Source organism: Copadichromis virginalis, linkage group LG18 (genome assembly GCF_057382275.1).
Source record: "Copadichromis virginalis isolate Kocher_CV1m ecotype Utaka linkage group LG18, C_Virginalis_male_GT1.1, whole genome shotgun sequence".
NCBI lineage: Eukaryota > Metazoa > Chordata > Actinopteri > Cichliformes > Cichlidae > Copadichromis > Copadichromis virginalis.
The window spans coordinates 11,016,058-11,037,378 of NC_140635.1; the positions used below are offsets into that span (position 1 = coordinate 11,016,058).

The 21,321-nt window shown below is 39.6% G+C and overlaps 1 protein-coding gene across 1 annotated transcript in view; it reads left to right on the forward strand.

Annotated features, from left to right (window-relative positions):
• st6galnac3 (ST6 (alpha-N-acetyl-neuraminyl-2,3-beta-galactosyl-1,3)-N-acetylgalactosaminide alpha-2,6-sialyltransferase 3) overlaps positions 1-18,628 on the forward strand; it is a 110,115-nt gene extending 91,487 nt beyond the window's left edge. The window contains exons 4-5 of the mRNA XM_085440025.1: positions 8,223-8,330; positions 12,591-18,628. Coding sequence (XP_085296151.1) covers positions 8,223-8,330; positions 12,591-12,780 — 298 coding nt within the window. The 3' untranslated portion in view covers positions 12,781-18,628. The remainder of the gene's footprint in view (positions 1-8,222; positions 8,331-12,590) is intronic.
• Positions 18,629-21,321: the final 2,693 nt, after the last annotated feature.

Below are 21,321 nucleotides of genomic sequence, written 5' to 3' on the forward strand. Positions count from 1 at the left end.
GGATTCAGCCTTTTGGCGCCCTGAACATGTGAAATGTCAATGTAATCTATCTGGTAATAATTTAAGACTATAGTTGAGATACATTCTGGCATGACTAAAATAGAGTTGAGTCAACCAGGTTTCTGGTTTTGTTCGACATAAGCGTACTAGAAAACATTCACGTAATGGCTAAGATGAGCCCATCCATCCATGTTCATCTACTTAAGAGGCGGGGAAAACCCTGCAAAGGTTTCCAGTTTGTTACGGGACTAATACAGAGAAACAAACAAACATTTACGCATAGAGCAGATTTAGAATCATCAGTTAACCTAGCATGTTTGTCTTTAGCGTGTGGGAGGAAGAACCCACACAGACATTGGGAAAAACATCCAAACGTCACACAGGAAGCTCCCACTGTTTGTCTGATGTTAACCAACAAGCAAAAGAACTGCTGTATTTATTGCGTTTGTCCAGATAACATGAAAAGAAGAGTGTGACACACATACAGAGAGTGAAATGAAGTGTCCAGATAACTTACCTGGCACACGATCGTGTGACAGATGATGAAATTTGTTAAAATTGGTTGTTAATGAAGTTGCTGATCAGCAGCAGCAGCAGCAGCAGCAGCAGAAAAACACAAGCAACCTAAGAAGAACTTACAGTAACTAAAACGTCAGCAATTTTATCATCAAGGACACAGAGCATTGCTCGCAGTAACCAGTCAGAAAAATTCAAAGCAATTATTGTACTTAATAATGAGCAGAGAGCACTGTGTGGCTGTCACGTTTAATCCTAGAAACTGTTTAATTTCCAAGACTTACATGTTGTGTCCCTACACATCCACCTGCTCCCTCCACCTCTCACAGTTGTGACTGAAATAGCGAAACCCACAGTATGTAAATGTTAAATGTTTTGATGTTAAAATTTTGACCCCCTTGCATTTAATGATGCATGTGTTTGCATAATATTTTGCAGTGATTCTGGACTATGTTGAAGGAGGTCACTGCAAACCAAATTCCCCTGTGTGTTTGTGCGCCTTTGCTTTTTCTGAATACAAAATTTAGATGATGCATTTGTTATCTGAACCAAAGCTATTGGGCATAATTGGATTCTATAAAAATGAAAGTTTAAACTATTCTTCACTGGTGAGTTTTAATGATTTTTACCGTAACCGTATTATGTATTATCTTGAGGCAGGATTTGATTCATATCAAAGAATTAATCTCATGATTAAAGCAAATGAAAACAATTGTATCAAAGGCTAAGTGTGTGTGTCTGTACTAGAAGTAAGGTTGAGCCAGAACCTGCTACAAAAACATGTTATCCTCACAAATTAGTCACTGGCCCTATATTCTAATAAGGGGTTGTGGTTTAAGTAACTGTTCCGTAATGTAAATCGTGTGCAGCTCACTCTTAGTTCTTTTTATTTATTTATTTTTTAAATTCCTTCCCAGTCAGTTGAACACCCTCGCAATCCCTAATACATCTATCATCACTAACATCTATATCCATGATTGCATGTGAATTTTAAAAAAGTGGCAAGTTCGCAAAACATTTAGTATATGTTACAAGACAGATGTAATGAGAAAGGGGGGGTAATATATTCCTTGGAAATGGAAAAAGAATAGGCGTGAGAAGGTGTGTTAAATAGAAATGTTAGAGTTTTTCCACAAACTGATTAAATTCTTTCACTGGTCTTTCATGGGGATGGTATAAGCTAGTTAAAAAAAACAGTCCACAGGTTTATTGGGCAGCTCAGGTTTATTTTACGAGGAGGCTTTTGGATAACAGCAACAATACAATCGTGTGTTCAGCTGTGTGAGCTCCGTGAGTGAAAGTACTGCCGCTGTATTTCACCTTGATTTTACATCATGTGCACAAACCTCAGATTCAAACCGAAATTTAGACTTTGTGAACCATTTTAACCCTTTTTAAAACCCCCAACAGAAACTATAATTTTCATTTTATAATAAGTGTTCATACACAATAGAAAGATTTCTTCCCTTTTCTGCTGTCTATATGGAGGCATGCCTGTTAAAGGATCTAATGTTGTTTAAGTCAAAATGGAACTTAATGTTTTGTAGTTAAAAAACCTTGACATGCCTCAAAAAAGTGGTGTACAACAGATGGTCAATGCCTAAGCACTGTATAACATTGTCAGCTATGAGAACATGCTTCATAATGTGAATGATTATTTACCTGCCGCATTAATGGGAGAGGACGTGCAAACGTTACCGCTGCTGCTGGGTTGAGATTCATGAGTCCGGAGCGGAATTAAAAACACGAGGTCATCACGTGTTTTGTGAGCAAATACTTTTGCATATTCGTAGTGTTTCCTCCCTTAAATGAAATATCTACTTTGCAAGTATTGCAAGTTGCCCTGTTGTCATCCGTTCTCGTAAAGTATAACCAAACTTTTGAGCGTTTGAGCCGCTTAGGCGCCGTGTTTCCTGCCAGGTAAATGACGCTCCACAACGTGGTGACGTCATTCGGGGCGACTGGAATCGATAAGGGAATCATTTGCAAAAATGGCAAACAATTCCAAGGAATTGAAACAGTGGGAACCGGTTCTCAACAAGAACCGGGTTTCGATACCCATCCCTAGCCACACCTTAATGTTTGAATTCCTCTGGATTAACATCAGCACAAAAACTGTTTGCCAGGAGCTTCGTGGCTGAGGCTTTTGTCCTTATGGTGTTTTCTATGCAGATGTTTGTCTTTATACAGGGAGTGCAGAATTATTAGGCAAATAAGTATTTTGTCCACATCATCCTCTCCATGCATGTTGTCTTACCACAAGCTTTATAGGCTCGAAAGCCTACTACCGATTAAGCATATTAGGTGATGTGCATCTCTGTAATGAGAAGGGGTGTGGTCTAATGACATCAACACCCTATATCAGGTGTGCATAATTATTAGGCAACGTCCTTTCCTTTGGCAAAATGGGTCAAAAGAAGGACTTGACAGGCTCAGAAAAGTCAAAAATAGTGAGATATCTTGCAGAGGGATGCAGCAGTCTCAAAATTGCAAAGCTTCTGAAGCGTGATCATCGAACAATCAAGCGTTTCATTCAAAATAGTCAACAGGGTCGCAAGAAGCGTGTGGAAAAACCAAGGCGCAAAATAACTGCCCATGAACTGAGAAAAGTCAAGCGTGCAGCTGCCAAGATGCCACTTGCCACCAGTTTGGCCATATTTCAGAGCTGCAACATCACTGGAGTGCCCAAAAGCACAAGGTGTGCAATACTCAGAGACATGGCCAAGGTAAGAAAGGCTGAAAGACGACCACCACTGAACAAGACACACAAGCTGAAACGTCAAGACTGGGCCAAGAAATATCTCAAGACTGATTTTTCTAAGGTTTTATGGACTGATGAAATGAGAGTGAGTCTTGATGGGCCAGATGGATGGGCCCGTGGCTGGATTGGTAAAGGGCAGAGAGCTCCAGTCCGACTCAGACGCCAGCAAGGTGGAGGTGGAGTACTGGTTTGGGCTGGTATCATCAAAGATGAGCTTGTGGGGCCTTTTCGGGTTGAGGATGGAGTCAAGCTCAACTCCCAGTCCTACTGCCAGTTTCTGGAAGACACCTTCTTCAAGCAGTGGTACAGGAAGAAGTCTGCATCCTTCAAGAAAAACATGATTTTCATGCAGGACAATGCTCCATCACACGCGTCCAAGTACTCCACAGTGTGGCTGGCAAGAAAGGGTATAAAAGAAGAAAAACTAATGACATGGCCACCTTGTTCACCTGATCTGAACCCCATTGAGAACCTGTGGTCCATCATCAAATGTGAGATTTACAAGGAGGGAAAACAGTACACCTCTCTGAACAGTGTCTGGGAGGCTGTGGTTGCTGCTGCACGCAATGTTGATGGTGAACAGATCAAAACACTGACAGAATCCATGGATGGCAGGCTTTTGAGTGTCCTTGCAAAGAAAGGTGGCTATATTGGTCGCTGATTTGTTTTTGTTTTGTTTTTGAATGTCAGAAATGTATATTTGTGAATGTGGAGATGTTATATTGGTTTCACTGGTGAAAATAAATAATTGAAATGGGTATATATTTGTTTTTTCTTAAGTTGCCTAATAATTATGCAGAGTAATAGTCACCTGCACACACAGATATCCCCCTAAAATAGCTAAAACTAAAAACAAACTAAACACTACTTCCAAAAACATTCAGCTTTGATATTAATGAGTTTTTTGGGTTCATTGAGAACATGGTTGTTGTTCAATAATAACATTATTCCTCAAAAATACAACTTGCCTAATAATTCTGCACTCCCTGTATATGCCCTTATTAGAAAAAAATATTAAATGTCTAATAAAAATCCAACATTTTCCCGTAAAATAATAACTACCTAAGAAATCTACACAAGTTCTAAGCTACACACATATACATGGACTGTATTATTATTGGCAAATTCAGCACATAACGAAAATACAATGCCTGCAAGCACGCTGTCTTTACTTTAATGCTCACAGACACTATTATTTTCTGGGAGAGCCAGTGATGATCTAATAATAAGCGTTCACAAAATAAGCAAAGACCATACAGCATCAGCTATGCACCGACTATTATGAAAATATCTCCAAGCAAAAATATCTAAAAACATTCACTTACACATTATTTACAGACAAATAAATTGCACTGGATCACCAACTTTCCGTTAATAACAGGCTGATGTGCATTTTTGGCTATGAAAAACTGGTCTTACCTCACCCTGATACTCCAAAAGTGTTTTTTTTTTTCACATGGAATTGGCTTTGATTGTTGGAGTTTTCTATCAGAACTGAAGGATTTTACCTTGCAATATAAAGCACCTTAAGGTGACTATTGTTGTGAGTTGGCGCTATATAAAAAAACCCCAATTGAGCTGAATTGAAGCTGTTCATCATGCAATGCATTTTCAACTGCTGCCTTGACAGATGTTAGCTCCGAGCTCTCAAGCCAGTAAAGAAATTGTATTTGGGCTATGAGCCTACATTCTGCTGTGGTCAGGGGTTGATTCTGATGATCTGCTCGGTGTTGCTGTTTTTGATTGCTTCGTCAGAGGTGCCATAACAGAGAGAGCTATTATGCTGTTAAGCTGTAGCCCATGGAGCAGATACAGATAAACATTAAAACATTAATTCAGCATTCATACATTTAATTTTGATTATTTTATATGCATATAGACTAACAGTCAAAGATTTGTACATACCTTCTCATTAAAAGTTTTTCTTGATTTTCATGAGTATTTTACATTGTAGAGTCTCACTGAAGGCATCACAATTATGAATGAACACTTATGGAATTATGTGATAAACAAAAGAGTGTGAAATAACTCAAAACATGTTTATATTTTAGATTCTTAAAAAAATTCCACTCTTTGCTTTGATTACTGCTTTGCACACTCTTGGCATTCTCTCGATGAGCTTCATGAGGTCGTCACCTGAAATGGTTTTCCAACTGTCTTGAAGGAGTTCCCAGAGATGCTGAGCACTTGTTGGTCCTTTTGTCGTCACTCTGTGGTCCATCTCATTCCAAACCATCTCGACTGGGTTTAGGTCAGGAGACTGTGGAGGCCAGGCCATCTAGCACAGCACCATCACTCTCCTTCTTGGTCAAATAGCCCTTACACAGCCTGAAGGTTTGTTCGGGGTCATTGTCCTGTTGAAAAATAAATGATGATCCAACTAAACGCAAAATGATTGGGATTGTGTGTCGCTGCAGGATGCTGTGTGGTAGCCATGCTGGATCAGTGTGCCTTCAATTTTGAATAAATCCCCAACAAAGCACCTCCACACCATCACACCTTCTCCATGCTTCACGGTGGGAACCATGCATGTAGAGACCATCCATTCACTTTTTCTACGTCAAACAAAGACACCACAGGTGGAACCAAAGAAGTCAAATTTGGACTCATTACACCAAAGCACAGATTTCCACTGGTCTAATGTCCTAGTGTTTCTTGGCCCAAATATATCTCTTCTGCTCGTTGCTTTTCCTTAGTTGTGGCTTCTTATTGATTTATTTATTTAGCGGACAATCTATTATTTTGTATTGCAACTGAATGATGAGAAAATGACCGAAGTGGTGGCCAAAATATTAATTTCCTCGGGAGCTCACTATATCGTCATCATCAGAAAATAGAGAAGCGTGAATGCTTTTGGATACAACCTTTATCTCACATGGAAAAATCAGACTGTAAATCATCTGCAGAAAACAAGCAACACATAAGAAACCCTTTTTAAAAGATTATCTCAGTATTTACTTCAGAACACAGCTGGTTTTGGTTGTGAAGTTTAATTGGCACAGTTCCTGCTTGTCAAGATTTTCTGACTCATTTTGTGTACTGGCTTCTTGCATGTAGCAACAGTAGTTTTACTATAGTTCACACTGTGTGCTTTAAAGTCTAGTGAATGGAATAGAGTGCTGTCCATGGTCCTAACCCTGAAACAGTATCTTCAAAGTATTGTTTGCAGGTTTTGCATTTGTATTTTAATTTGGAGACAAAAAAGGGTTTAATTAACATCCTTCAAACAATATGGTTTAATGAATTAATTCAATTAATTCAAGAAGGATGTAATATTTGTTTGTTTTCTAAGTCTGTCTTTACACATACTGATCTACTAACATTAATAACTCTGCAGCTTTGGCCTCTTTAAACAGAAATAGAAAGAAGTCATTTGTCTAGAACTAAATAATCTGAACTTAATCTTGAGCCCACACTATGAAAGCTCATAGCAGTCGCAGTAGTAGTCTTTACTGACCTTTTGGGAATTCATTTGTGTTTGTGACAACTGATGGATAAATATAACCACAATAAAGAAGAAATCACAGGTGCAGACGTTATATCCCACATATAAAAATAACACTGATATATAATAACAGCAGAAATATAACCAAGAATCAAAGCACACCAATGTTAAAGGAACTCAACTGTCATATAAGTTTTGTGCTTTTTTTTGTGGTTTACAGAAGGTAAAGAAGTGTGTTCAAGACCACTACATCTCCCTTTCTGTTGTCATGCTCTACATTTATTGTTTTTGGAATTATTTTTTCTTGATCACAATATCCACTTCTGAAAGCTAACAATAAGTCTTTTTAGTCATCTTTAAATTAAAAATTCCAGCTTTTAATTTTTTTTAAATGTTATTAAGCTCGTCTTTGTCCTATGTGTTATTGAACTGAATGTCCTTGAAGGTTTTGTGCTGTTGGTAAAACAAAACAAGCCATCTGAACACACCTCCTCGGGACGTGCGTAACTATAACAAACACCTTCCACTGTTTTCTGACAGTTTTTAAGAAAAAAATAAGCTGAAGTGAACAATAATGAAAATAATTTGTAGTTTCAGACCTAATTTATTCATTTGTTTATTTTAATGATGGTGTCGTATAATTGGATGCTCTAAATGAATTTTCATTGCACCTCTCCGTACTGATGCTGCATTACACGGTGGTCATGTCCCATTTCATTTATCATTATCGGTGTCATGCAGTGCACTGCATTTAATTTATTCACAGTCTAAGGCTCCTGGTGGTGTTTTGCATTGCAGAGAAGAGTTGCCCTCGGGGTATGTGGGGGGCCCCCTGCCTGGAAGAGGCTAGGGAAGCACATTTTATGACCCGCTTCAGGTGTTACTAATCAGGTTTCTTAAAAAAAATCTTGAGTCTGTGTGCTCTGTGTTTGAAAATGATCAAAGCTCACTTTTTTTCAACTTTGATGGGTCAGAGCTCACAAACTACGGGTCTGATGATGATGGTGATGAAAGGATAATGCATGTTGTTATTGACCGGCCTGCTTCACTCACAGGGGATGACTGCTGTGAATGAAGCTAATCAACAACATCAAGCATTTCTCAGCCCTCAAATTTTTTTATATACAGCCACTGTGAATGTTACAACCCCCTAAATTATCACTGTACATAATATTTATTTGGTCTCTAAAATTAGAAACATTTCTCATGTGAAACTTGACATATGGTTATGCATCTGCCAGCTTTCTTGCTGTTCTGTAGATATATATACATTTGAGCTGAGGCTCAGATCCAGAGCAGCCTACGCTAAGAACATCTGTTAGGATAATTATAATTCTCAGATCAGCTGAATTACAATCACACAAGAGAGAAGTGTACAAGGGGCTGAAAAATGGCATACTTAAAACTTTGTGCTTGTTTTTATTTTTTTATATTTCAATGCAAATGATTAGGATTTTTATGCAAATGAATATTACAGTGCATTATCTTTATGTGTTGCAGGATCCAGTCCGGCTCCTACCTCAGCACGGGCTGGTTCACGCTCATCCTCGCCATGGACATGTGCAAAGAGATCCATATCTACGGCATGATAAATGACACCTATTGCAAGTAAGACATGAACTGTCACACTCTCGCTACCCGCTCCCACATCTTCCTTCCTCTATACTTGCATGAAAAATGCACGCGTTCCTACAAAACTTTGAAAACTCCATTCACATTCACCCCAGCGCCGGCCAATCACAACCTCCCATAACCACGGTCTGCCCTGTTACATTTCCAATGCCTCAGTTTGGATTTAATGGCTGAGTTTCTATGCTGAAATCCATATTGGGTTCTCTGTGCCATGAATACCATTATGTTTCCCTGCCTAGAATACCCAGCAGGCAGCAGTCTCTCTTTGGCTGCGGGTGGCTGGGCTCCAGCACCCCAATTCCTCCTCTGCTTCGAGTTTTATTTGTATATCGGGCCCGTCGTCTTCTCTCTGACTCCGGGGTGAGTGATTACTGTCTGACTGCGAGGCCATGGGAGGGATGACAAACAAGATGCTCTTGCTCTGGGCATGGCTGCTCAGTCTCAAGTCATCTCAGCCTTGATGATCTCGCCTCCTCTCGCAGCTCTACCTGAGCTCTCTCTATCCCCCAAATCAAACACTTTTACCTAATGCACACTGAAAATCCTGCTTTTTATCCTCTCTGTGCAGCCCGTGCACAGCAGGAGCTGAAATAAAGACACATGGCAGAGCGAAGCGATAATTCAACCAGCACAGAGGATTTTATGATTCAGTGAGGCAGTTAAGGGCCAGTTTTCTCTCCCTGCCTCTCTCATTTATTTCCCTCCATCCTGCATAGGACAGGAAAATATTGTGTTTCACCAAGTTTCTGAATTGACAGTTTAGAGTCACGCAAAGTGCTTCTGTCAGCTGGATGCTCCAGAACAACAAGGAGAAGGAAACTTTTGTGTGGCAATATTCATGGTTTTAGGTTAGGATTGACCCCAGTGGTTCTGTGGCAGTGGTGCTTCAACAGGTGCTGCAGAGAGGGTGAAATTGAATTTATTTGTCAACACTGGTGCACACTGTGTGATACAGAGGAGAGGCAGTGATTGGGCTTTGTATTACTGTAAGCTGGCAGACAGCCACGGTCGCTTTCCCGCTGTGGAGTCACTGGCTGCCGTGATGGCTGTTTCCCTTCTCTCTGTATTCATTCTCTCAGTGCAATTGTTACACAAGTCATCCTCTCATAAAGCTGTCACTCGCCATTAGAAACCAGTGGCAGAGTGCACAATGAACCTTATCCATTGCTCCAAGCTTCCTTCTGTTTTTATTGATCCCTTCTTTTGAATGCAAACTCTAAACCGAGCGACGCATCGTGAAATCCATTACTGTACATTACTGAGCTTGCTGCATGTTTTCAGATTTACTTTGTCTCAGAATAGAAGTAAATCTGTTGTGATGTAAATCAGAGTTTAGTTAAAAGACTATTTATTGAATAAATGCGGGCGCCGACAGCAGCCCCTTTTTTCAAATAAGGTAGACCTGCCGAGTAGAAGCCTTTGCTCGCGGCAGAATCAGCTCGAATTACTGAACACCGTCTCAAAGGAGCTTCGTTTTAATGGTTTAATAATTGAATTTGTTTTCTTACTTTGGATTTTTATTTATTTTAAGCCAAAACCAAGAACGCTAAATGTATTCTTAACTGTGAGAAAGAGAAGATTGAAAATTTTAACAATATATATTCATCAATATGTTTATATATTTAACAATATGTGAATACTCAAACATCAGTCATGGTTTTAATTTGATATGCAGTAGAAAAATAAATACCTATATGTTTGTTTTTTTTAAACCTGAGTGACTAGTGCAAACACATTTTCTCGGGGTGCTGTGGTTACACACACACACATGCATGTTATGTTGTGAATCTAAATTGGTCCTAGCTGTGAATGCCTGTCTCTCTGAGTTAGCCCAGCGATGAACTAGCGACCTGCCCAGGATGTACCTTCTATCTGTGAGAGCTGGGATGGGTTTGTGAGCTGTGACCTTAGTTGGATAAGCAGTTAAAAAGCTGGCTGGATAACTGGATGGATAGACATTTGACAAATAGTCTACTACTATAACAGTCTCTACTTTGCAGGGCAGCTTTTTCACAATTTTTGAGACTTTAGGCAGGGATTTGCTCCCATTTATACACGACAGCATTAACAGGATGTAGAGTGATGAACTCTGGCCTGGAGATCCTATTCCAATTCATCCAACTGAGAAAACCTTTTCTTTACTGACCTCGATTTGTGCCTGTGGGATTTGCCATGTTGAAACAGGAGCAGGCTGCCATCAGTGTCTGCCATAGCAAATTAAAAATGTTCCCTGACAAACATGTGTACACCTGGATAAATAAAATAGCTTAGCATATGTACAAACCCAATTCCCAAACAGCTGGGACACTGTATAAAATGAAAAACAGAATGTAATGATTTACAAACCCATGAACCCATATTTTACTCACAATATAGGGAACATATGAAGTTTTCAAATTCTGGGAGAGGAATGTTGTCCCATTCTTGGCTGCTCAAGAGTCATGGGTTGCATTTGTCATGTTTTTTGTTTCATGATGCTCCAAATGTTTTCAATTGGTGAGATATCTGGACTGCAAACAGTATGTACCTGTATATACCTTTCAGCATTAATGGTGTCTTTTCAGATGTATAAGCCGCCAAATCTACAGACTGTGATGTTCTCATAACATCAGACTTTTGAACTGAACACTGATAACAAGCCAAATACTCCTTTTCCTCTTGGAGTCACAAAACCTAAAAGTGGAAAACTGCTCTGGGGTCAGATGAATTGAAATTTCGATTCATTTTGGAAAACATGAACATCTCGTGCTCTAGACTAAAATTTATGTATGAGATATGGGACAGAATCACGCCTGTTTTTAATGCTCAGCTGTGAGGGTCCAAAGATCATGAGCATCCAATCGATTTCTCCAGATTTTACATTGAGGAACATTACTCTCGGGTTAGGGTTAAATCAACATTCAAAGGTGTACAGAGGTGAACAATCTGTTACCAAAGTGTAAAAAAGTAAACAAAAAGATTTGTACTTAATGGATAATTCAAAGGCAGGCAGACTGACGTAACACGAAGCTGAACATGTCCCATCAATACATCAGTTAAATTGAAAAGCAAGATTAGGACCCCAAGCATTTTCATATTAATAACAAGATGTCAGTATTTCAATTCCAAATAATTGATACACACATGGTGCCTTTATCACAGTTTCATAAATGTTCATAAAGGCTACAGTGCAGTTAGTTTACTCAATTTTTAATACTATACTACCACAGTATACACTTTTGTTAGACGTTTGTATGCTATGTCGGTGCATTTCTCCAACATCAGAATTGACACAGCAGAACTAGAGATCATGTTTTTTTTAACACACTCATTCTTCTTCCTTGTCAAAACCTACCGCCCACAGTACTCACAGTGCAACTGAACCACTGACAGGTCAGCTGGAAATTCGAATGTAATATGTGTGGTGGCTAATGAAGCCTCAAGCTGATCTCAGACACAGATGAGGAGTGGGCTGAATTTTTTTAATAGCTTTTTTCCCACATATGCAGTGCCATCCCCAAGTGAAGAGGGTGTACTGAGAAAATGGAACGAGTGCTTTGAGGAGCTCATGAATGAAGAAAATGAGAGCAAGAAGAGGAAAATTGGTCAATCAGAAAGTGCTGAGAATTAGGAAGGAGGAAGTGAGGGCAGATGTGAAGAGTGGAAAGCAGCTGATATGGGTGTGACATACCTGTGGAGGGTATGGAGATGTCTAGGAGAGAGGGCAGTGGACTTTTTAACCAGACTGTTGGAGAATGCCCGAAGAACAGAGAAGTCTATTGGTACTGATTTTCAACAGCAAGTGTCATGTGCAGAGCTGTAGTAACTACAGAGGTATAAAGCTGATAACCCATATCATGATGATATAGGAAAGAGTTGTTGAAGCTAGACTGAGAAAACAGCTGACGATCAGTGAGGATGAGTGTCAGGGGTAATTTGGGACTGAAAGAAAAGACTGTAGTAAGAACTGCTATGGTTTGGAGACAGTGGCACTAACAAAAAGACAGAAGGCGAAGCTGGAGGTGGCAAAGTTAAAGATGTTAAGGTTTTCACTGAGTGTGACCAGGATAGCCAAAATTAGAAATGAGTTTATTAGACAGACGGCTCAGGTTGAGCCGTTTGGAGACAAAGTCAGGGAGATATAGCAGAGATGGTCTGTACATGTGCAGAGGAGGTATAGTGCCACTCCCAAACAATTGTAGATGAAAGTTTGTCTAAATAATGTGTAAATAATCTTCTTCTTCTTCTTCTTTTTAGGACAGAGGATTACAAAAAAGTTCCCTACCATTATTACGAGGCGGGCAGCCGAGACGAGTGTGCTGAGTATCTCCTGCATGAGAGTGCCCCATATGGAGGACACCGTTTCATCACGGAGAAGTCCGTTTTTGCCAAGTGGGCAAAGTCTCATGCCATCAAGTTCTTCAACCCACCGTGGCAGCTGTCGTGACCCTGGCTGAAGCAGCATGGAAGCATCATTATCATCATCATCATCATAACTATCATCCACAGAGACAAAATGAATCTCTGCAGTTACACTAACCAACACACAGCCATTTTTGCCCAAATCCCAGCCCATATCTATTAATAAAGGTTGTTTTTAAAGTCCTGGTTGGGTACACATGGAGCCTCATACAAAAAAAAGAAAAAAAATTACATAAAAGTTTGACCAATGTGAACAGCAATGACACATCTCCTGCTTTTTTGAATTTAAAGCCCTCTCCTGAATTTTAGAGCTGAGGCCTGCTGCTGTGCACTGACTAATCGATCCGCTCGCTGCTCTGTGAGTCTAGCGAAGGATGGTTTGAACTTTAAAAAAAGGAGAAGAAACAAGCGTCCGTCAACTCGCAGTGACCTCAGTGGCTCAGATTTCCGTATTCTCTACACATCACAGAGGCCGAATTTACATTTTCTCTCAAAGCTGTAGCAGAAGAAGCGCTTAGCTGCCACCGTGGAGGCGAGTGGCATCAGCTTGGACGTCTGACAAGCTCGTCCACTTTGTTTCCTCTGCGTGTCTGTCTTCTGTCAGGCTGTAATTAATCTATAACGAGTATCATTCAGGCCTTCATCTCTGACTGAGCGAGTGGTGAAGGCAGATGCTCTGTCAGATTCAATTTTACTCCGTTCTGTTCAAAGACACTTCAAAACAAGGTCACGAGAAAAAGACAGCACTAGCAGATTGCAGTCAAACTTGAAGGTAAACCAGAGGTGGAGATGTAAATCAGCTTTTTTGCTTCTGTGTGGTCATACATGCAACTTAAAGGTGTCCTCTTTATGTTATTTTTTTTTCTTTTTATAATGCTGTGAAATTGACGATTAAGACACATGTTGCGGTGTTGGCCTGATGTCCTGATAGTTTGCTAATGTATTCCCGCGGAGATAAATTGTTAATTCTCTTGAACAGTGTGCCAATTGACAGTGTGAGTATCACAGCGCACAGAATGATGTGCAATTAGAAGCTTCGTCTTTACGGAAGGAGTTAAGTCATTTGTGACCCTGCGGAGAGAGAGATTTATATGTGCAGTGAAACCATTTGAAGTTAATTGTATTCTGTTATCATTGTGCCTGCAACATACTCTGAAGTTCATCGTATAGACACAAAGGAAGATGCTCTCTCTCGTACTCTCATCCAGCTTTGTGCCTCTTTGTGTAAAGCTTTGCTGCGTGAACGCATCTTCCCATTTGTCTCTGGTTGGAGCGTGCGTGTCTCTTGGCTCGGGCCATTACATTTGAATACATCTGTTCCAGGACGGTGAAGAATAATCAGTGAAGTGGTGAGGTGTGTATGCTGGCTGGTAGCTGTGAATGTGACCAAGACTGCCTCTCCCGAGGCTGTGATTAGTGTCCTGGTCAGAGCGGTGGCCCAGAGGGGAGGACTGGACCGACTCAAAGACTTTAAATACAGACTGCTCGATGCAAACACTCCCTGGTGATTGCAGCTGAGATCCAGAGTCTCAGAATTGCTGCAAATCAATGCCTAACAACACACGGAGGCTATGCTGTTTGTCTGTGAGCACTGATGTGGTGATTTGCAGGTCAAGTTTACAGGTTAAAACTTGACTGAAAATAAGCATGAAATCCATTAGATTTTTTTGAGGTCCATTTGTAGCTTTTTCTAATACTTTCACTTAAAAGAAAAATGGGGGTTTGGGGGTGAAAAGTCACATTTTGACATATCAGCAGAGTTTCGGCAACTCTGCACTCACTGCATTTCATTTGAAACCAGGTACCACCTACACATTGAAATTCAGTGCTTCAGATTCTCTGTAAGTTATTTGTAACCTAGTAATCTTGTGTGAGAACCCTTCTAGACCCGTAAAAACATAGAACATGGGTGTCTGAATGTACTTGCTGATGGCACAGGAACGATTAAGAAGGTGCTTAATGTTGCTAAAACCTCATGGCAGCTATAACTTGAATACATGTATTCGGATAGTAAGTAGGAAAAACAATTGTAACGATGCAATGACCATATAAAAAACTCATTTTTGATCTTAACTTGTTGGCCTTATAGCCCCCCCCCCCCCCCCCCCCCCCCCCCCCCCCCCAACATCTAAGCTGCTTTTAAGGCCCATAAGATGTAGCTGGAGACCTTGAAAAACAAAGGTATTGGATGTACCTCAAGATTAAAGGCACTTTGTGGAGTTTTTTTTTAATCAATAAAGAACATTTAGATTTACATTCAGAAGTCATTGTGCGTACCCTTGAGGTTTAACAGCTACAATGAATGGATTCCCTACTCAAAAAACACTCTCATAGCCCCATTTTGTGACAAACAGAATGTGGAGCCACTCGTCGGAAAAAAGAAACAAACAAACATTCAATATCAGCAATATTAGAGGTCACAAACTCCACAAAGTACTTTTAAAGGTTTTTCTTTTTTCAGAGTTTTCTACTTTGAAGAGGTACACTAAAGGACTTTCAGGCTCCACCTCTAACAGTTTACTTTGTAACAGTTTTCTAAACTCTCTCTGTCAGTGTTGTTTGCCTGAAGCCGTTTTTCACACATGCACTTTGGACAATTTTGTGAGAATCAGGTTGGGATATTTTCCACAGTTGTCTTTCCTCATATGTATCGCACAGCAGGAAATAGTCAGTTTTAGATGCGTTCGCCATCCTGGAAATACTCTGTGTTGTTTAGGTGAGGGAGCTGCCTAAATAAGACTTCCTGGAGGCATTACACATGATGCACTCGCTGCATGTAATATTAGATGCTCTGCTCTCACATCGGCACACGTCATACAGCCTTTGTACAAGTGAGCTGGCGGGTTAAAGACCAGCTAATGGCTGATTTAATTGCATTAGACATTTGCAGTCTCACCTCCACCTTTGTTGGGTTAGTCCTAGAAAGGTTCTGTGCAGCAGTCCATGCGTGAAAACTGCTTTTTGTTACAATTTTTGTGTTCAAGTTTATTTATTTGAATCCCTAAATCAGTCAAAAACTAACAAAGTAGTTTAAGTTTTGAACGAAAGTTACAGTAATGGGGTCTCCTCGGGGATGGCGCGTGTTCAAGAGGTGTTTGGAATCCCAGCACGACGGGTAGCAGTGGATCAAAGTGTCCTCCACATGTACGTGAAGTATTAGAGCATGAAAATGAAATCTGGGCCGGCAGAGTTGGAAATCATGCTTCTTCTCCTTCCCGTGGGGAAAAAACAGCCATAGACACTGAAGCGTGGATAGGTACAGTAGGCCATGCATGTTAAACATTTAACATACATGTTTTATACATCTCGCTCAGCACGCAATTGTGCAGTCATCTGGCAGCTCTCCAACAGGCAGTTGCATTTCTGCTGTAGTTTTCAACCTACATTGTAAAGTGCTTCACATCAATACAAGAAACAGACTTGCTGTGAGACATGTTTGACGTGTTTTTAGGGTTTTTTGATGAATTATTTGAAGGCTTTTTGTTTGTTTACTCACAAGTGGAAGAAGAGTGCTGTTTTTTTCTGTTTATCTCCAATCCTCCTTTTGTGGCATGTTTTTAATTTAAGCATTGATGCCTTTTTTGTTTGTTTGTTTGTTTTTTGTTGATGCACTCGTTTGTGTGCAGTCGTTTTTTTTTTTTGCTGCTGCAGGCCACGTAGTTGGTTATTTCCTGAGCAACAGACACTGCATTGTTCTCAGCTGGAGCACACTGGATGAAAACCCAAGGATGCATTATACAGTATATTATGAAGAATACATCCTCTTATGGGCTCTCATGAATCATCTGTGGCTCGCAGGAAGGGGACTGAATAAAAGACTGGGCTGAGATGCAGGCAGTTAATAAGGTAGCTTTATTTCCAGAAGTTCTTTTTTTCAAATGCAAGAGCTTTTTTTTTGTTTTTTAAAGAAAATATGAGCATTCATATCTGCCAGCTAAATATACAGCCAGCAACAGGTTACAGTAGGTTACCTTAGAATAAAAAATGAAAATGGGTCATAAAAGGTAACAAAATCCACCGAATAGCATCTCTGAATTTCCCCTATTAAAATGTTTTATATCTTATTTGTTTACAAAAACGCTCTTTTACATAATCATTACTAGTTGGCCAGCTATGAAGTGGTTTTCTCTTGTTTGCAGCTTTAAGTCGGGGGCCTGAAGCTTCATATTTACTGTACAGATATGAAAATGGAATTGATTTGCTCAACTATTTTTTTGTGTCCTAAAATTTTGAACTATTTTACCCCTTTTGTTCTTATCCAGACCTTAAAGTATCCCTTAAATCAGCGGTCCCCAACCTTTTTTGCGCCACGGACCGGTTTATGCCTGACAATATTTTCACAGACAGGCTTTTAAGGTGTCGCGGAAAAGTACAACAAAATAAAACTAGTACCGGTACCGAAAAAAAGAAGATTTATTCATAACACACGTGAAAAGACCCAGGAAAACAGAGTTAACGATAAAAACGATAACAAAATAACGCTGAAAACCGATAAAAACCCTGAAAACTATACATTTCATACCTGAGCCTCAACTCTCGCGGCCCGGTACCAAACGACTCACGGACCGGTACCGGTCCGAGGCCCGGGTTTGGGGATCGCTGCCTTAAATGACCTCAAGTCATGTTCTGAGCAGTGCTGTTTAATTTGAAAAAGTATAAACTGTCGTTAAATCCGAAGAAAAGTCTGCACTCGAATGAAAACACAGATCAGCTACAACATTTAGACTGGCTGCTAAATATTGTGCCGTCCCCCTTTCTGTAGCAAAAACAGCTCTGATCATATGTGTAGGTCATCCTGTAGACTGGGTGTGTTGTAGGGCATCTAACACATGCTGCAGAAGTTTGGGGGCTGGATCACCACCTTGGGATCTGTTTCTGGGCAGTTTTTGTCTGGAGTAGATACCCCTACTCTTGCTTTCCTAGCTCAGAATTTATTAGCACTAATCCTACATGATCAGGTCAGTTTTACAGGGAAGAGCAATGCAGACACACTAGCACATGCCTATAAATGACAATGTATCACTAACCATAGCATACGACAGGATGTAAGTTTTCTAAGCGGAACACCACGTTGTTGACAAGATGATAAGTGTAATTAATTTCACCTGTCAGTGTTTTTAATGTTGTGGCTGATCAGTGTAACTAAAAATTAGGGGCAAATGTTGAAGTTAAAAGCAAACCGAAGTCCTGATTAAAACATTTGAGTCTCGACATTTGCAGAACAAAGACGTGAATTTCATTATTCGTCACAGTTTTAAAATACAGTCATTATTTTTTCTGGGTGTCCCACTGTGATAGTCAAAGTAATTACAGTTTGGAATTTAGTTACAATTTGACAAAACTTTTGATTGTTTCTTTATGTAGCACATTATTTATTCCCTGCTAATTATCGTATTGCCATTTCAAACTCTTGAAGTGCTTTTTTGCATTGAAAAGTTTATTATGACATTCATAATTATGTCATCTCCTTTCCTCTGTGCATGTCTTACAGTTTTTTTGTGTCCTGACACATGTTTGTTTTTCGTGTCCAGGTTAAGTGTCCTTGTGAAGTGTGTAACTTTGCGTGTTTAAGTTGCATAGAATGTAAAATGACACTATGATGAAAAAAAAGTGGTTTTGCTAACACAGCTAACACACCTTTTTTTTAATCAGTGGTGAAATAACATCCAAATGCTGCATGGATTTTTGCAGGTTATTGAATTGTACATTTCGTTAAAAATAATAATAATTGTGATTATATGTGTTACTTCTGTCATTTGCTGTCTGCATATTAGCTAAAATTAGATATATTGTGAATGTTCTTATTTTTACCGATGTGAAGTGTGTCCTCTGTCTTTTATTCACTGTGGGGATTAAAGGAAACCGTAAAACTCCTTTTATATGATTAATTTCTTTTCATAACAAAGCCGAGTAAGGAGGATAAGAATATAAGACGACTGGTGAAATGTGTTCATGTTATATGAATGGAGCGCCGGCTGAGCTGTCATCTTAAATCTGGTGTCTCATGAGAATTTTAAAACGTCAGTAGAGGAGCAGAGATGTGCTGAGTCCAGACACTTCCTGGGAGTTTTTGGTTTTTATGTAACCTCTGCATAAATGATCATAAGTTTGAAATAATAATGCCTACACTTGTGCTTTTTATGCCACAGTAATGAATAAAGAATCAAGACAGAAAATTAAAAGGCCACTGCAGCAGTATGTTAATGCAGTTTTGTTACTTTAGAAACAAGAACAGCTGAACTTGAAGCACACAAAATGAAATATCCTGACTGAAAACAGAGGAGTTTTTCTTTCTCCTCTCTGTAACCTAAATACTACATTGCCAAATTCAGCACCACCTGCTCAACTCCTCATTAATGCAAATATCTAGGCAGCCAATTACATGGCAGCAACTCAATGCATTACTGGGTTTACTGACAGGAAGTCACCAGTAACTGAAATAACAACTCATTACAACCAAGAAAAGCAAAAGAGAATCTCTCAACAAACATCATGCCGAAGAGCTACAGCAGCAGAAGACCACATTGGGTGTGACTCCTCTCTGCAAAGATCAGGAAATGAAGCTACATTGTAATCGGCTCACCAAAATCGGACAATGGAAGATTAGAAAAAATGTTTGATGGGTCTGGTCTGATGAGTCCCAATTTCTGCTGCAACATTTGGATGGTAGAGCCCGATTTTGGTGTAAACAACATGAAAGCATCAATTCATCCTATTTTAATCAACAGTTCAGGCCTGTGGTTGTTGTTTAATGATGTGGGGGATCGTTGTGTCAGAAAAAGCTTAGATCATGGCCTTCACAGTCTCCAGATCTAATGTCTGGTACTTGCTCTATGGACACTAAGCTAATGTATAGCTTTGTTTAGTAACAATATCCAGTGTAAATATAGCATATTGATTAACATGTGGATAGGCTACCCTGAAACTCACTGTAATAGGCTGTAATTGCATCGAGTTTGCTCAATAATGCACTAGTTTGTATTCTGCCAGTGCAAACATCCAGTTTTTCTCATTCTTATAGTTTAAGATTTATAAAACCTAAATCCACCATGATGAGGTCAGTTTTAGCAATAGAGATAGACAAGCGCATGCTTACAGATGGCAAAACAATCACTACCAACGACATCCGGGCAGTACTATAAATCAACATCCACATCAAGATCACGATGCAGGGTTTTTAAGCAGAACATTACATTGTTGACAAGATGATCTATATTATTAATTTCAGCTGTTTTAATGTTGTAACTGATCATTGTAATAACAAATAGGGTTCTTTTGAACATGAATGCATTCCCAGTACTCAAATGGCCTCCAGAGCCTGCAGATCACAATCAAATAGAGCACCTTTGAAATGTGGTGGAACAGGAGATTCACATCATGGATGTGCAGCAGACCAATCTGAAGCAATTATGTGATGCTGACATGTCTCCTTTTTGCTGTCTTTTTACTTGATTTTATTTATTTGGTACATTAACTAATGTTTTAATGAGCGTGTTTTCTAAGTTGCAATTTATTCATTGACAGTCTTCTTCATTTGAGCTTGTGGCAATTTAATTAGAAATGACGCTTATAATAATGCAACTCACATCATTTTGGGAACATCAGAAAAGAGATTTAGTTAAATATAGTTTTCTGGTTAAATATAGAAAAAAAATCCAACCAAGATGAAAAGCAGGAATTTATTGTAAATTATGTTGTTAAATTATTAACAACATGGGGGAAATGGAAAAAACCTGACATCCATTGCTACAATCCACCGACTGAGAAAAACATTACCACTGAACACACACATTCAGGAAATTACCTGTCCTTCAAAACTGTTCAGTACACTGTAAACATGACATGAAGGCATCAGGGGTAGCGTGGCCTCTCAAGCCCTGCTACCAATAGGAGTGAAAGTCTTAGTTCTTTAAAAAAAAAAAGAAGTGTATTTTCTTTTTAAATATGAATCGATTGAGCCGTGATGCTCAATGTTTTCAGCTCACGTACGTGCTGGTGTGTTTGAATAGCACATTTACATAAGTTTAATCAAAGAGTCATGTAGTGTCCAGGAGGACGCCAAGCCACAGCACAGAAAAGTATGTTTGGATGTTGTTGTTATGCTCCCTCTGGCTTTAGTTTAATTAACTGACAGTTTGAGTTGTTGTCTGCTTGAGCTGACCAGCGTCTGTGTCAGCAACGCTGTCCCGAGCCCTGTAGAAGTCAGTCGGTCACATTAGTGCATATTCCAAATGAGATTTAAAAATCATTCAGTGCTGTGCTTCCAGCACTACTTTTACAACTTTTCCCTCATGGCTTAGAAGTCCTGTTCTGACTTATTGGATGTACAAATGTGCACAGAGACCAACTGCAACTCAGAGAACAAACAGGAGACTTTAATGAGGATCCATCTGTGACCATGCCAGGAGCACATCTATAGTCTCTATCATTACCATAAGGTTCTAGTTCTATTGTAATGTCCTGAGGCACCTGTGGGAGGACAGTGGGAATTGTGCACTTTTTGGCTGAACCAACACATTTATAATTCACCACCCATCACACCTCCTATTTGCCTAGTTTGGGTTAT